We start from the raw sequence: 17,953 nt of genomic DNA on the forward strand, positions 1-17,953 counted from the left end.
ACGTGAGGAAGCAAAAGCATGCTCCTCTACCAAGATGTCCGCCTCCATATAGAAACACTGCAGAACAAGGCATAGTAGATCAGTAACAGGACCACAAGCAATACTGGTGGCTAAGTCACTGTTCTCCTTGCTGGAGAGAAAACTCTACCTGAGGAGCTGAAATGCAAGGATCTTCTTGCTTTCACTTCATCTGTTCCGCAGATCTGTGCTTCTCGCTCTTTGCCTGCTTTATCATTACGCCTTCAGTCATCAAACAACCAGTCACAAGGGAGGCAGCTCTAATATGAGGGAAACAAAACCGTTATCCTCTATCAAGATGGCCACCTCCACAAAGAAACACTGCAGAACAAGACGTGGTAGATCAGTAACAGGACTTTAGGTGGCTAAGTTGTACTACTGTACTCCTCTTTGTTTTCCTTTCTGAGGAGGAAGCCGTTCCTGAGGATCTGCAGTGCAAGGATCACCCTGCTAATGTTTTGAATTCCCTGGTTCCCTGTAGATCTTTGCTTCCTCCACCTCTCCTGCTGCTTCTTGATTATTCCCTCACCAGTCATCAGGGAGGCAGCTCTGAGGTGAGGAAGCAAAGCCCTGCTCCTCTACCAATATGGCCGCACACAGTGTAGAACAAGGCATGATTAATCAGTAATGAGGAAAAGATCAAGTGCCAGGAGACTACGGGCGGTACTGATGACTAGTCATTTGTCCTCTCCTTGCCTCTGAGTGTATAGCTTCCAAATACTCCACGCTAACTGCTCCAAAAACTGCGTCAGTTTGCTGCTCTGCAGGTCTCTGACGTCATAACGTACAATGCAGGACCCACGGGGGGGGAATGGGGGTGGGTAATGAGGCCTGACCCACGTCTCTGGATTGTTGGACAGCAGAATTACCTTCAACCAGCCAAGCATTTCCCCATGCAGCGTTTATGTGGAGGCGACACCGCTGCACTGGGAAATTTAACAGCGGCCCGGAAAGGGAGTTGACATATAGTAGAAAAAAAAACTGTGGTTTGCAAGCCCATCAAGTAGTCAAAACAAAGGAATATACTTCTAATATCTCTCTGCTCTTTCTCCGAGGCTCATGGGAGATCGACCCCAAGGATCTGACCTTCTTGAAGGAGTTGGGTAACGGGCAGTTTGGCGTGGTGAAATATGGGAAGTGGAGAGGACAGCACGAAGTGGCCATCAAAATGGTCAAAGAGGGTTGTATGTCCGAAGACGAGTTCATCAACGAAGCCAAGTGCATGATGTGAGTAAATCTGCGCAACCCATTGTAAAAAAAAAAATGATTTCTGATCGCTCAGGTCCAGGCATTTTAATGGTTTCATTTTTAAAGGTTTACCTAAAAAAATGTGTAACAGTTTTGCCGAAATTATGTTTTCATTATTGATTCAGGAATTGATCCTGATTGAATTTTTTTTTTTTTTTTTGCCATCCGTGTCCCATGGGATTATTTCAGGAAGGAAAAAAAAAAGTTAAATTCCTATAAAAAATTTGTTTTTTTAAGTCCAGTGTGCAGGAACATTTTCTTCCAAATTCTTTATTATTTTTAAACCGCATATAAAATTTTATATTGTAAGGAGTTTTTCAGGTTTTCAGCACTCTCACACTTTGAATGACAATTGCGCGGTCATGCAGCACTGTACCCAAACTAGAAAAATTTTTATTTTATTCACACAACTGGAGCTTTCTTTTGGTGGTATTTAATCACCTCCGGGGTTTTTATTTTTTGCCAAATTAACAAAAAAAGACCAAAAATTTTGAAAAAACCCCCCACGTTTTTCTTTGTTTCTGTTTATAAAAGTTTGCAAATAAATAAATAAAAAAAAAATAAATTAAAAAATAAATTTGTTAAATAAATAAAATAAATAAAAATTGAAATAAATTAAATACATTTAGGCCGAGATGTATTCTGCTACATGTCTTTGGTGAAAATACCCCAAATCAGTATTTATTATTTAGTCTGTAGGAAAGCTATACAGTCCACAAACTATGGAATGTATCTGAAAATTGATCAATCCTGAAGTACTGACGGCTGATCTAATTTCTTGAGGCCCAAAAATGTCAGTACAGTACAGATATCCCCCAAATGACTCCTTAATTTTTTTTGTCATAATTTTTTGGAAAATCAAGAAATTAAAAAAATTATTTTCACAATTTTTGTTTTTTTACATACTGTCACCAGTGCAGTACAGCATCCACATATAATTGGTGTGGCGGTGATCAGGGATACTGACTGGTGACAGTATGAAAAAAAAAAAAAGTAATTTTTTATTATTATTGTTTAAAATTTTTTATAAAATTTTTTCTCTTTTTTTTAAGATTTTTTTTTTTCATATTGCACTATAACCCTAGTAACATTGTACTACTTTGGGGAAGTGATCAATATTTTTTTATTTTTTTTTACACAATTTGATTGCTTATAGCAAAGAATTTCCTAGCTATAAGCAAGCATTTAACTGAATGAAATCGATTAATTCAAGGTTTTTTTGGTTATGATTAGCTGTGATTGGCCACAGCTAATCACATGACACAGATGGGCAGTGATTGGCCCAGCCTGTGCATGTGATCGCTGTGACCATTCACAGCTAGACACACTTGTATACAATGGATGGCATGAAAGGAAGCCATCCATTGTATATAACTGTCTGTGGTTGGTCACAGCAGGTCACATGGTACTGGCAAGGGGGCCGGGTACACAGATCTGTCCTCGGCCTTATCCGAGGTACACGGCCGGTGACAGATCTCGCCACAGCAAAGCGCGATCCGGGAAGGACATCCTATGATGGCCGGGCAGAAAGTGGTTAAGATAAATTCCATGAGCTATTCAATGGTTGGTATTTAGTAAAACTGTCACTTATCTATTTTTCTACCTACTCCTGACCCCTGCACTCGGCATTACATACTCCTGACCCCTGCACTCGGCATTACATACTCCTGACCCCTGCATTCAGCACTACATACTCCTGACCCGTGCATTTGGCACTACATACTCCTGACCCCTGCACTCGACATTACATACCCCTGACCCCTGCACTTGGCATTACATACTCCTGACCCCTGCACTCAGCACTACATACTCCTGACCCCTGCACTCGGCATTACATACTCCTGACCCCTGCACTCGGCACTACATACTCCTGACCCCTGCACTCGGCATTACATACTCCTGACCCCTGCACTCTGCATTACATACTCCTGACCCCTGCATTGTGCTTTACTTACTACTGACCTCTGCATTACTTACTACTGACCCCTGAACTCTTTCTGAGTTACTTCGTAAAAAAAAAAAAACACTGCACCCTGGTGACCTAGAATCATCTCCCATGTTATTCAGGTAGATCTCCCCCTCTCCAGGGTTGCCTATCCCTGTCTTATGTCATGCCCGAGCAACACAACGTGTAAGGGTTCCACAACCGGACATCCATCCAGGAAACCTAAACCGTATCTTCTCCTTCCACTCCAGGAAGATGTCCCATGAAAATCTGGTTCAGTTGTATGGAGTGTGCACCAAGCAGCGCCCCATCTTCATCATTACGGAGTATCTCTCCCATGGCTGCCTCCTTACTTACCTGAAGGAGTTCCGTTCACGTCTCAGTCAAGGACACCTCCTCTCTATGTGCAGCGATGTGTGTGGTGCAATGAGTTACCTGGAATCCAGGCAATTCCTACACCGGGATTTGGTAAGGGATTTCGGTGGACTGATGGCAGCGGTGTGTGGTCGGTAGGTCATTACATTGATCCTATCCATATGAACTTTTTTTTTTATTTTTCTAAGGCTGCCCGAAACTGTTTGGTTGCTGAAGATGGAACAGTCAAAGTATCAGATTTTGGCCTCTCAAGGTATACCTACATTCTTTTTGTTGTGTTCTAGCCCAATGGAAGCCTCGGTATTTATCACGGTAATACACTATATTGTCCAAAGTATTGGCCCCGCCCTCCAAATCATGTGATTTAGGTGTTCCAATCCCCTCTATGCCCACAGGTGTATACAATCAAGCCCCTAGGCATCCAGACTGCTTCTACAAACATTGTTGAAAGAATGCGTGTCTCTCAGGAGCTCAGTGACTCCAAGCGTGGTCCCGTGATAGGTGGTCACCTGTGCAATAAGTCCATCCGTGACATTTCCTGGCTACTAAATATTCCACGCTCAACTGTTAGTGGGATTATAACAAAGTGGAAGCAACTGGGAACAACAGCAACTCAGCCACCAAGTGGTAGGCCACGTCACATGACAGAGCGGGGTCAGCGCATGCTGAAGCGCACAGTGCGCAGAAGTCACCAACTGTCTGCAGAGTCAATAGCTAAAGACCTCCAAACTTGGTGTGGCCTTCAGATGAGCACAACAACAGTGTGTAGAGAGCTTCATGGAATGGGTTTCCATGGTCAAGTAGCTGCATCCAAGCCGTACATCACCAAGTGCAATGCAAAGCATCGGATGCCGCGGTGTAAAGCACACCGCCACTGGACTCTAGAGCAGTGGAGGCGTGTTCTCTGGAGTGACCAATCATGCTTCTCTGTCTGGAAATCTGATTGAACGTGTCTGGGTTTGGTGGTTGCCAGGAGAACGGCACTTGTCTGACTGCATTGTGCCAAGTGTAAAGTTTGGTGGAGGGGGATTAATGTGTGGGGTCGTTTTTCAGGGGTTGGGCTTGGCCCCCTAGTTCCAGTGAAGGGAACTCTTCAGGCGTCAGAATACCAAGGCATTTTGGCAACCAGGATAGGAGGGGCGGCACCTAGAGGATCCATTTCTCCTCTCCCTCCTGCAGGCATTCAGCATTGGCAGGAGAGATAGGCACAGACCGGTTCCTCTTGGTGCCGACCAGCCGCCCCTCCTAGCCATCTCCTGCTGCTCTGGGCTCCTGTATACTACTCCCCCCCATCCCCCACAGATATACTGTCCCCTGTGGCTTTTTCTCTCTCTCTCCCCCCTCTCTTTCTCTCTCTCCCCCCTCTCTTTCTCTCTCTCCCCCCTCTTTCTTTCTCTCTCCCCCCTCTGTTTCTCTATCACCCCCCCTCTGTTTCTCTCTCGCCCCCCTCTCTCTCTCCCCCCTCTCTCTCTCCCCCCTCTCTCTCCCCTCTCTCTCTCCCCTCTCTCTCTTTCTTTCTCTCTCTCTTTCTCTCTCTCTTTTCTCCCCCTCGCTGTCTCTCTCCCCCCCTCTCTTTCTCTCTCGCCCCCTCTCTTTCTCTCTCGCCCCCCTCTTTCTCTCTCACCCCCCCTCTCTCTCTTTCTCTCTCCCCCCTCTCTTTTTCTCTCCCCCCTCTCTTTCTCTCCCCCCCCCCTCTTTTTCTCTCTCTCCCCCCTCTCTTTCTCTCTTCTCCCCCCATCTCTCTCTCCCCCCCCTCTGTTTTTCTCTCCCCCCCCTCTATTTCTCTCCCGCCCCCCATTTCTTTCTCTCTCGCCTCCTCTTTCTCTCTTTCTTTCTTTCTTTCTTTCTTTCTCTCTTTTCTCCCCCCCCTTTCTCTCTCTCCCTCCTCTCTTTCTCTCGCCCCCCTCTTTCTCTCTTGCCCCACTTCTTTCTCTCTCGCCCCTCTCTCTCTCTCTTTTGCCCCTCTCTCTCTCTTTGCCCCCTCTTTTTCTCTCTCTCGCCCCTCTCTTTCTCGCTCCCCTCTCTCTTTCTTTCTCTCTCTTTCTCTCTCCCCCCTCTTTCTCTCTCTTTCTCCCCCCCTCTTTCTCTCTCCCCCCCCTCTTTCTCTCTCTCCCTCTTCTTTCTCTCTCCCCCCCCTCTTTCTCTCTCCCCCCCTCTTTCTCTCTCTCCCTCCTCTTTCTCTCTCTCCCTCCTCTTTCTCTCTCTCCCCCCTCCCCCCTCTCTGTCACCCTCTCCCTCCCCTCTCTTTCTCTCTCTCCCCCCTTTCTTTCTCTCTCTCCTTCCCTCTGTTTCTCTCCCTCCTTTCTTTCTTTCTCTCTCTCCTCCCTCTGTTTCTCTCCCGCCCCCCATTTCTTTCTCTCTCGCCCTCCCTCCCTCTCTTTCTCCCCTCTTTCTCTTTTGCCCCCCTCTCTCTCTTCCTCCCCCCTCTCTCTTCCTCCCCTCTTTTTCTCTTTTCTCTCTCCCCCTTCTCTTTTTCTCCCCCCCCTCTTTCTCTCTCCACCCCCTCTTTCTCTCTCCCCCCCTCTCTCTCTCTCTTTCTCTCTCCCCTTTCTCTCTCTTCCCTATCTCTCTTTCTCTCTCCCCCCCTCTCTCCTCTTCCCCCCCTCTCTCTCTCCACCCTCTCTTTCTCTCTCGCCCCCTCTTTCTCTCTCACCCCCCTCTCTCTCTTTCTCTCTCCCCCCCTCTCTTTTTCTTCCCCCCCTCTCTTTCTCTCTCTCCCCCTCTTTTTCTCTCTCTCTCCCCCCTCTCTCTCCCCCCTCTCTTTCTCTCTCTCTCCCCCCATCTCTCTCTCCCCCCCCCTCTGTTTTTCTCTCCCCCCTCTGTTTTTCTCTCCCCCCCCACCTCTGTTTCTCTCCCGCCCCCCCATTTCTTTCTCTCTCGCCTGCTCTTTCTCTCTTTCTTTCTTTCTTTCTCTCTTTTCTCCCCCCCTTCTTTCTCTCTCTCCCTCCTCTCTTTCTCTCTCTCCCCTCCTCTCTTTCTCTCACCCCCTCTTTTCTCTCTTGCCCCACTTCTTTCTCTCTCGCCCCTCTCTCTCTCTCTCTTTTGCCCCTCTCTCTCTCTCTTTGCCCCCTCTTTTTCTCTCTCTCCCCCCTCTCTTTCTCGCTCCCTCTCTCTTTCTTTCTCTCTCTTTCCCCCCCCCCTTTCTCTCTCTCCCCCTCTTTCTCTCTTTCTCCCCTCTTTCTCTCTTGCCCTCTCTCTCTCTCTTTCTCTCTCTCCCCCCATCTCTCTCTCGCCCCCCTCTCTCACCTCCCTCTCTCACCCCCCCTCTCTCTCTTTTGCCCCCTCTCTCTCTTCCTCCCCCCTCTCTCTCTTCCTCCCCTCTTTTTCTCTTTTCTCTCTCCCCCTTATCTTTTTCTCCCCCCCCTCTTTCTCTCTCCACCCCCTCTTTCTCTCTCCCCCCCTCTCTCTCTCTCTTTCTCTCTCCCCTTTCTCTCTCTTCCCTATCTCTCTTTCTCTCTCCCCCCCCTCTCTCCTCTTCCCCCCCCCTCTCTCTCCCACCCTCTCTTTCTCTCTCGCCCCCTCTTTCTCTCTCACCCCCTCTCTCTCTCTTTCTCCCCCCTCTCTTTTTCTTCCCCCCTCTCTTTCTCTCTCTCCCCCTCTTTTTCTCTCTCTCCCCCTCTCTCTCCCTCCTCTCTTTCTTTCTCCTCCCTCCTCTCTTTCTCTCACCCCCCTCTCTTTCTCTCACCCCCCTCTTCTCTCTTGCCCCACTTCTTTCTCTCTCGCCCCTCTCTCTCTCTCTCTTTTGCCCCTCTCTCTCTCTCTTTGCCCCCTCTTTTTCTCTCTCTCCCCCCTCTCTTTCTCGCTCCCCTCTCTCTTTCTTTCTCTCTCTTTCTCCCCCCCCCCCCTTTCTCTCTCTCCCCCTCTTTCTCTCTCTCCCTCTTCTTTCTCTCTCCCCCTCTTTCTCTCTCCCCCCCTCTTTCTCTCTCTCCCTCCTCTTTCTCTCTCTCCCCCCTCCCCCCTCTCTGTCACCCTCTCCCTCCCCTCTCTTTCTCTCTCTCCCCCCTTTCTTTCTCTCTCTCCCCCCTTTCTTTCTCTCTCTCCTCCCCTCTGTTTCTCTCCCTCCTTTCTTTCTCTCTCTCCTCCCCTCTGTTTCTCTCCCGCCCCCCATTTCTTTCTCTCTCGCCCTCCCTCTCTCTCTTTCTCCCCTCTTTCTCATCTTTCTCCCCTCTTTCTCTCTCGCCCTCTCTCTCTCTCTTTCTCTCTCCCCCATCTCTCTCTCGCCCCCCTCTCTCCCCCCCCTCTCTCTCTCACCCCTCTCTCTCCCCTCTCTCTCTCCCCTCTCTCTCTTTCTTTCTCTCTCTCTTTCTCTCTCTCTTTTCTCCCCCTCGCTGTCTCTCTCCCCCCCTCTCTTTCTCTCTCGCCCCCTCTTCTTTCTCTCTCGCCCCCTCTCTTTCTCTCTCGCCCCCCTCTTTCTCTCTCACCCCCCTCTCTCTCTTTCTCTCTCCCCCCTCTCTTTCTCTCTCCCCCTCTTTTTCTCTCTCTCCCCCTCTCTTCTCTCTCTCTCTCCCCCATCTCTCTCTCCCCCCCCTCTGTTTTCTCTCCCCCCTCTGTTTTTCTCTCCCCCCCCCTCTGTTTCTCTCCCGCCCCCCATTTCTTTCTCTCTCGCCTCCTCTTTCTCTCTTTCTTTCTTTCTTTCTTTCTCTCTTTTCTCCCCCCCCCCTCTTTCTCTCTCTCCCTCCTCTCTTTCTCTCGCCCCCCTCTTTCTCTCTTGCCCCACTTCTTTCTCTCTCGCCCCTCTCTCTCTCTCTCTCTTTTGCCCCTCTCTCTCTCTCTTTGCCCCCTCTTTTTCTCTCTCTCCCCCCTCTCTTTCTCGCTCCCCTCTCTCTTTCTTTCCTCTCTCCCCTCTCTCTTTCTTTCTCTCTCTTCTCTCTCCCCCCTCTTCTCTCTCTTTCTTCCCCCTCTTTCTCTCTCCCCCTCTTTCTCTCTCTCCCTCTTCTTTCTCTCTCCCCCCTCTTTTCTCTCTCTCCCTCCTCTTTTCTCTCTCTCCCCCCTCCCCCCCTCTCTGTCACCCTCTCCCTCCCTCTCTTTCTCTCTCTCCCCCCTTTCTTTCTCTCTCTCCTTCCCTCTGTTTCTCTCCCTCCTTTCTTTCTTTCTCTCTCTCCTCCCCTCTGTTTCTCTCCCGCCCCCCATTTCTTTCTCTCTCGCCTCCCTCCCTCTCTTTCTCCCCTCTTTCTCTTTCTCCCCTTCTTCTCTCTTTCTCCCTCTTCTCTCTCGCCCCCCTCTCTCTCTCTCTCTTTCTCTCTTTCCCCCATCTCTCTCTCGCCCCCCTCTCTCACCCCCCTCTCTCTCTTTTGCCCCCCTCTCTCTCTTCCTCCCCTCTGTTTCTCTTTTCTCTCTCCCCCTTCTCTTTTTCTCTCCCCCCCTCTTCTCTCTCCACCCCTCTTTCTCTCTCTCTCTCCCCCCCCTCTCTCTCTCTTTCTCTCTCCCCTTTCTCTTCTTCCCTCTCTCTCTTTCTCTCTCCCCCCCCCTCTCCTCTTCCCCCCTCTCTCTCTCCACCCTCTCTTTCTCTCTCGCCCCCCTCTTTCTCTCTCACCCCCCTCTCTCTCTTTCTCTCTCCCCCCTCTCTTTTTCTTCCCCCCTCTTTCTCTCTCTCCCCCTCTTTTCTCTCTCTCCCCCTCTCTCTCCCCCTCTTTTTCTCTCTCTCCCCCCTCTCTCTCCCCCCCCTCTCTCTCTCCCCCCTCTCTCTCCCCCCTCTCTCTCTCTCCCCCCATCTCTCTCTCCCCCCCCCTCTGTTTTCTCTCCCCCTCTGTTTTTCTCTCCCCCCCCTCTGTTTCTCTCCCGCCCCCCATTTCTTTCTCTCTCGCCTGCTCTTTCTCTCTTTCTTTCTTTCTTTCTTTCTCTCTTTTCTCCCCCCCTTCTTTCTCTCTCTCCCTCTCTCTCTCTCTCTCTCTCTTTTGCCCCTCTCTCTCTCTTTGCCCCCTCTTTTTCTCTCTCTCCCCCCCTCTTTCTCGCTCCCCTCTCTCTTTCTTTCTCTCTCTTTCTCCCCTCCCCTTTCTCTCTCTCCCCCTCTTTCTCTCTCTCCCCCTCTTTCTCTCTCTCCCTCTTCTTTCTCTCTCCCCCCTCTTTCTCTCTCCCCCCCTCTTTCTCTCTCCCCTCCTCTTTCTCTCTCTCCCCCCTCCCCCCCTCTCTGTCACCCTCTCCCTCCCCTCTCTTTCTCTCTCCCCCCCTTTCTTTCTCTCTCTCCTCCCCTCTGTTTCTCTCCCTCCTTTCTTTCTCTCTCTCCTCCCCTCTGTTTCTCTCCCGCCCCCCATTTCTTTCTCTCTCGCCCTCCCTCTCTCTCTTTCTCCCCTCTTTCTCTCTTTCTCCCCTCTTTCTCTCTCGCCCTCTCTCTCTCTCTCTTTCTCTCTCTCCCCCCATCTCTCTCTCGCCCCCCTCTCTCACCCCCCTCTCTCTTTTCCTCCCCTCTGTTTCTCTTTTCTCTCTCCCCCTTCTCTTTTTCTCTCCCCCCTCTTTCTCTCTCCACCCCCTCTTTCTCTCTCTCCCCCCTCTCTCTCTCTCTCTTTCTCTCTCCCCTTTCTCTCTCTTCCCTATCTCTCTTTCTCTCTCCCCCCCTCTCTCTCTTCTTCCCCCCCCCTCTCTCTCTCCACCCTCTCTTTCTCTCTCTCCCCTTTCTCTCTCCTCTCTCCCTTTTTTTCTCTCTCCCCCTCTCTTTCTCTCTCTCCCCTCTCTCTCTCCCCCCCTCCCCCCTCTCCCTCCTGTTTTTCTTCCCTCTCCCTCTTTCTCTCCCTCTCCCCCTCCTCTTTCTCTCTTGCCCCCCCCTTTCTTTTTCTCTCCACCCTTCCTTTCTCTCTCTCCCCCTCCCCCCTCTGTGTCTCTCTCCCCCCTCCCCCCTCTGTGTCTCTCTCTCTCCTCCCTCTCTTTTTCTCTCTTTTTTCTCTCCCCCCTCTCTTTTTCTCTCCCCCCCCTCTCTTTTTCTCTCCCCCCCTCTCTTTCTCGCTCCCCCCTTTTCTTTCTCTCTCTCTCCCCCCTTTTTCTTTCTCTCTCGCCCCACCCTCTCTCTCTCAATTGCATAGACAACAAATAAAAATAATAGAATAGATAAAACAGATTAGAATAGAAATTAAAAAAAAATAGAATAGAAGAAATAGGATAGAATAAAACAGAATAGGATAGAAGCAATTAGAATAGGAAAAATAGGAGGGTAGAATAGAAAAGAATAGACAATAAAGGAATAGAAAGAAATAGAATAGAAAATAATGGAACAGAATAAAAATAAAGGAACAGAAAAGAATAGAATAGAAAGAATAGAATAAAATAGAATATAGACGATTTTCTGAAACTCAAATTTTGAATTGAATGGAACCAGCTATTCTTCACTATGAATTTGGATCGATTTTATATTTTTGATTCAAATTCCATTAGAATACTTAGAAACCATTGGGAAAATTTGAATCCGGTTGAAAACGAATGAAATGACATTTGTTATGAATGCAACGAAATGAATAACTTAACAATTCGATCCAAAACTAAACTAATTTTTTAGTTCTGCACGTCTAAACTGGTCATACTGACCATACATGCAAATGTATCTTTTCGGTAACAGGTACGTTCTGGATGACGAATATACGAGTTCGCTGGGGTCGAAGTTCCCCGTCCGCTGGTCTCCCATTGAGGTTCTGCTGTACAGCAAGTTCAGCAGTAAATCCGATGTCTGGTCATTCGGTAAGAAACTCTCGCAGGGTTTTACCGCCCCCCCCCCCTCATCCGCTAGTGTGAAGAAGCTCTAAAAGTCATATGTGTTATATGTGGTAATCACAAATACATTTTCAGGACATTTTCTTTTTTTTTTTTTTTCTTCGCTCATTAGGTGTATTAATGTGGGAGGTGTTCACCTTCGGGAAGATGCCGTACGAAAGATTCAACAACAGTGAAATCGTGGAGCAGATAATGAAGGGGGCGCGACTCTACAGACCCCAGCTGGCCACAGACAGAGTCTACAATGTGATGCTCAGCTGCTGGGTGGAGGTAACGCTGGATGGATCGGATGGATTTGGGAGCCAGATGATACATTATCAGAGCTTAAAATTGGATCTAAACCTTACCATGACAGTAATGGAATGTAATTCATGGAATACAGTATAATAATGTGATATAATGTAATAATATAATTAATACATAAAATGAATAACATATAAATAATGACAAATAAAATATAAATAAATATATACAGTATGTATGCTTATAAATAAACAAATATATAAATAAATAATAATTACGATGACAACAATGTAATGTAATTAATAGAATGTTATAATGTAATATAATATCATGTAATAATATAATTAATACATAAACTAAATAATCTACATAATAATGATAAATAATATATATAATTAATAACGATAAATAATATAAAAAAAAATAATGAATATGAGAAATAGGGGAATGTAATTAATTAAATCTAATAATGTAATAATTTAATTTATAAATAGAATAAATAATGTAGATAGATAATATATAAATAAATAATAATTATGACAATAAAGCAGTGTTTCTCAACTCCAGTCCTCATGGACCCCCAACAGGTCATGTTTTCAGGATTTCCATTATTTTGCACAGGTGATTTGATCAGTTTCACTGCCTTAGTAATTACCACAGCTGTTTCATCTGAGGGAAATCCTGAAAACATGACCTGTTGGGGGTCCATGAGGACTGGAGTTGAGAAACACTGCAATAAAGGAATGTAATTAATGGAATATAATAATGCAATAACATAACTGATAAATAAAATAAGTTATATATTAATAATAATAAATATATTAATATTGATATATACATTCTAATGATAAACAAAAAATATATACTGTAAATAAATAATAATTATGACAATAAAGGAATGTAATTGATGGAATATAATAATGAAATAATATAATTAATAAATAAAATAAATAATATATTAATAGGAACGATAAATAATATTAATTATAATGACAATAAAAGAACGTGATTACTGGAATATAATAATGAAATAATATAATTAATAAATAAAATAAATAATATATTAATAAGAATGATAAATAATATTAATTATTATGACAATAAAGGAATGTAATTAATGGAATATAATAATGCAATAACATAATTGATAAAATAAGTTATATATTAATAATAAATATATTAATATTGATATATACATTCTAATGATAAACAAATAATATATACTGTAAATAAATAATTATGACAATAAAGAAATGTAATTGATGGAATATAATAATGAAATATAATTAATTAATAAATAAAATAAATAATATATTAATAAGAATGATAAATAATATTAATTATTATGACAATAAAGAATGTAATTAATGGAATATAATGCAATAACATAATTGATAAAATAAGTTATATATTAATAATAATAAATAATATATTAATAATATTGATAAATATATAGATTATAATGATAAATAATATATACTGTAAATAAATAATTATGACCATAAAGGAATGTAATTGATGAAATATAACAATGAAATAATATAATAATTAAAATAAATAATATAGTAATAATAAATCATATATAAATAATATTAATTATGACAAAGGAATGTAATTAATGGAATATAATGTAGTATAGGTAATAAAATAATAATGATCAATATATATATATATATACACGGTATCTCCCAGAAGAGTCCACCCCTCACATGTTTGTAAATATTCTATTCTCTCTTTTCATGTGACAACACTGATGAAATGACACTTTGCTACAATGTGACGTAGTCAGTGTACAGCTTGTATAACATGTAAATTTGCTGTCCCCTCAAAATATCTCAAGACAGCCATTAATGTCTAAACCGCTGGCAACAAAAGGAAATCCACCCCTAAGTGACAAGGTCCAAATTGGGCCCAAAGTGTCAATATTTTGTGTGGCCGCCATTATTTTCCAGCACTGCCTTAACCCTCTTGGGCATGGAGGTCACCAGAGCTTCACAGGTTGCCACTGGAGTCCTCTTCCACTCCTCCATAATGACGTCATCACGGAGCTGGTGGATGTTAGAAACCTTGCGCTCCTCCACCTTCCGTCTGAGGATGCCCCACTGATGCTCAATAGGGTTTAGGTCTGGAGACATGCTTGGCCAGTCCATCACCTTTACCCTCAGCTTCTTTAGCAAGGCAGTTGTGGTCTTGGACTCACTTTTGGGAGATATTGTGTGTTTGTGTGTATATATATATATGGGAGGGGTGGGCTCACTTCTGGGAGATACGGTATATATATAGGTGGTGATAGGTGGTGGAGGGGTTGACTCACTTCTGAGAGATACTGTGTGTATATATGTATGTGTGTGTGTGTGTGTGTATATATATATATATATATATATATATATATATATATATATATATATTAGGTGGGGGAGGGGTGGACTCACTTCTGGGAGATACTGTATATATATTGTGTGGATTTGGGTGTATGTATATCTATATATATATATATATATATATACAATAGGGAATGTTGGTACATAAATACATATCAACCTGTTACACTTTCTCTATCAATAAACATACATATAGTGGAATATAGCAACAGACCAATACTGTATATAGATGATAAGTGCTCCACAAACTGTTGGCGCTATATAAATCCTGTATAATAATAATAATATGCCAAGAATAGTCCTAAGTGGCTAAACAGCCAAGAAATAAAATAAGGTCCTAATTTAACATTTTGAGGCGTACAGTAGATAGACAAACAGTTGTCATCATCACATTCAAGGTAGATTCAAACACCAATGACCACACACAGATATATGGAAATAAAACATATTTCATGCGTTTCCACAGAAAGCTGAAGACAGACCGGCCTTCCGGATCTTACATGGAGCACTTCTAGAAATCATGGAGGATCTGTGACAGAGAATAACGTATTTTGGCCTCATAGACAATTCTAAGGAACCAATGAAAAGAAAAACACCTGGATGTACATTGACTTTATTGTGTGTATATATATATATTCCATGTGGAGATGGTTCCGTACAACTGGACAAAAGAAAAAGAGAACCTCACTGACGATGCAGTCACTTGCAAGAACTGGTATCTGTGTTTATAGCGAATGTCAGGGCACAGCACATCCCTGCAATGCACGTTTTCCCACATTCGTGTCTCTGTAAAGATCCTGCTAGTACAGAAAAATAAAATCAAATTAAATTATTATGGCGCCTACTGACACCGTGCGAAGTCGTAACCATGTGCCCACTCTGTGACAACAATGTGTATTTGCAGCTGCCCCTAAAAAGTGAATTGACACTTCTATAGGTGTGAATAGGTAGGCGCTGTGCAACAAAAAAAAAAAAAATAACAAAAAGAGAAAAAAACAATACCACCATATCTATGCGTTGATAAACCAATAGTGCCAGATATGGTGCTCGGTCCTCCCGATATAGTGCAAATCAATAAATGTCCATATAAATAATAAACGTGTTAGCAAATCTGATAGTGACAGTTCTCTTGGGACACGGCTCTGGAAACCATATGTCCATAGATCTTCGCCACGTGCCAGTGAAATGAAGTGCATTGCTCACTCACCAGACCTTTTTGACCCCGGTTAAGGTGGTCAGGGGCGCATTTTGATCATATATGCTGGAACGTCCACTTCTTGGTTATCCCAGAATATTCCTCCCAATCACCAACACAGCACAGAACTTGACCCAAGGACTCTAATGGAGACACTGGTGTAAGAGGGGACTCTGATGGAGACACTGGTGTAAGAGGGGACTCTGATGGAGACACTGGTGTAAGAGGGGACTCTAATGGAGACACTGGTGTAAGAGGGAACTCTAATGGAGACACTGGTGTAAGAGGGGACTCTAATGGAGACACTGGTGTAAGAGGGGACGCTGATGGAGACACTGGTGTAAGAGGGGACTCTGATGGAGACACTGGTGTAAGAGGGGACTCTAATGGAGACACTGGTGTAAGAGGGAACTCTAATGGAGACACTGGTGTAAGAGGGGACTCTAATGGAGACACTGGTGTAAGAGGGGACGCTGATGGAGACACTGGTGTAAGAGGAGACTCTGATGAAGACACTGGTGTAAGAGGGGACTCTGATGGAGACACTGGTGTAAGAGGGGACTCTAATAGATACACTGGTGTAAGAGGGGACTCTAATGGAGACACTGGTGTAAGAGGGGACTCTAATGGAGACACTGGTGTAAGAGGGAACTCTATTGGAGACACTGGTGTAAGAGGGGACTCTATTGGAGACACTGGTGTAAGAGGGGACTCTAATGGAGTCACTGGTGTAAGAGGGCACTCTAATGAAGACACTGGTGTAAGAGGAGACTCTAATGGAGACACTGGTGTAAGAGGGAACTCTAATGGAGACACTGGTGTAAGAGGGAACTCTAATGGAGACACTGGTGTAAGAGGGAACTCTAATGGAGACACTGGTGTAAGAGGGAACTCTAATGGAGACACTGGTGTAAGAGGGGACTCTAACGGAGACACTGGTGTAAGAGGGGACTCTAACGGAGACACTGGTGTAAGAGGGAACTCTAATGGAGACACTGGTGTAAGAGGGGACGCTGATGGAGACACTGGTGTAAGAGGGGACTCTGATGGAGACACTGGTGTAAGAGGGGACTCTAATGGAGACACTGGTGTAAGAGGGGATGCTGATGGAGACACTGGTGTAAGAGGGGACTCTGATGGAGACACTGGTGTAAGAGGGGACTCTAATGGAGACACTGGTGTAAGAGGGAACTCTAATGGAGACACTGGTGTAAGAGGGGACTCTAATGGAGACACTGGTGTAAGAGGGGACGCTGATGGAGACACTGGTGTAAGAGGAGACTCTGATGAAGACACTGGTGTAAGAGGGGACTCTGATGGAGACACTGGTGTAAGAGGGGACTCTAATAGATACACTGGTGTAAGAGGGGACTCTAATGGAGACACTGGTGTAAGAGGGGACTCTAATGGAGACACTGGTGTAAGAGGGAACTCTATTGGAGACACTGGTGTAAGAGGGGACTCTATTGGAGACACTGGTGTAAGAGGGCACTCTAATGAAGACACTGGTGTAAGAGGAGACTCTAATGGAGACACTGGTGTAAGAGGGGACTCTAATGGGGACACTGCTGTAAAAGAGAACTCTAATGGAGACACTGGTGTATGAGGAGACTCTAACGGAGACACTGCTGTAAAAGGGAACTCTAATGGAGACACTGGTGTAAGAAGGGACTCTAACGGAGACACTGGTGTAAGAGGGGACTCTAATGGAGACACTGGTGTAAGAGGGGACTCTAACGGAGACACTGGTGTAAGAGGGGACTCTAATGGAGACACTGGTGTAAGAGGGGACTCTAATGGAGACACTGGTGTAAGAGGGGACTCTAATGGAGACACTGGTGTAAGAGGAGACTCTAATGGAGACACTGGTGTAAGAGGAGACTCTAATAGAGACACTGCTGTAAGAGGGGACTCTGGTGTAAGAGAGGGGCTCTGATGGAGAAACTGGTGTAATGAGTGACTCTGATGAGGACTCATTTATTTATTCCTTTATGAAACTGATTATTTGTAAATAGACAACGTGCCCCTCGTCCTGGAAAATGATGAGACTCCAGCTCTGTAGGACAACACCGGAAGTGTGCGCGGGACAGCTCTGGATGGCTCTGGATTTCTGGCGGGATCAGCAGGTATTTATTTCCTTTTACAGAGCAGATATATAACAAACACTATCACAGAGCACAGAGAGCAAACCAAAGGTGTTGATTATTAGGGGGTCACACACTTTCTTTATTTTCTTAAAATGAACAATTAGGATTGAGGGTCTGAAATCGGCAGCAACTCAACGGCTTTTTTCTTGTCTGTTAAAATCCAGTTTTAATGAATCGTCCTGCAGTGTCCAACCAATCCTGCGGGGGGTTGTGCTGGCCTTTGAGTTTGTGTTGATGGCATCAGTTTGAGATGCTTCTGAGTTTGTTCAGAATTCATTGACAGGTACCTCTGACCTGCACCGACCTCCTTCTGGCCTGCATTGACCTCCTTCTGGCCTGCATTGACCTCCTTCTGGCCTGCATTGACCTTCTTCTGACCTGCACTGACCTTCTTCTGGCCTGCATTGACTTCCTTCTGGCCTGCCTTGACCTCCTTCTGGCCTGCATTGACCTTCTTCTGACCTGCACTGACCTTCTTCTGTCCTGCATTGACCTCCTTCTGGCCTGCCTTGACCTCCTTCTGGCCTGCCTTGACCTCCTTCTGGCTTGCATTGACCTCCTTCTGGCCTGCATTGACCTTCTTCTGACCTGCACCGACCTCCTTCTGGCCTGCATTGACCTCCTTCTGGCCTGCATTGACCTCCTTCTGGCCTGCATTGACTTCCTTCTGACCTGCGCTGACCTCCTTCTGACCTGCACTGACCTC

At 45.3% G+C, this 17,953-nt stretch overlaps 1 protein-coding gene across 1 annotated transcript in view; it reads left to right on the forward strand.

Moving 5' to 3' along the window:
- The window catches only part of BTK (Bruton tyrosine kinase), a 70,868-nt gene extending 56,108 nt beyond the window's left edge, over window positions 1–14,760 (forward strand). Inside the window, exons 14-19 of the mRNA XM_089685511.1 lie at window positions 1,074–1,245; window positions 3,463–3,679; window positions 3,775–3,839; window positions 11,130–11,248; window positions 11,394–11,551; window positions 14,372–14,760. Coding sequence (XP_089541637.1) covers window positions 1,074–1,245; window positions 3,463–3,679; window positions 3,775–3,839; window positions 11,130–11,248; window positions 11,394–11,551; window positions 14,372–14,440 — 800 coding nt within the window. The 3' untranslated portion in view covers window positions 14,441–14,760. The remainder of the gene's footprint in view (window positions 1–1,073; window positions 1,246–3,462; window positions 3,680–3,774; window positions 3,840–11,129; window positions 11,249–11,393; window positions 11,552–14,371) is intronic.
- The last annotated feature ends 3,193 nt before the right edge of the window (window positions 14,761–17,953 follow it).

This window comes from Staurois parvus, unplaced genomic scaffold (genome assembly GCF_062004578.1).
Source record: "Staurois parvus isolate SC_StPar_1 unplaced genomic scaffold, SC_StPar_1.0 ptg000377l, whole genome shotgun sequence".
NCBI lineage: Eukaryota > Metazoa > Chordata > Amphibia > Anura > Ranidae > Staurois > Staurois parvus.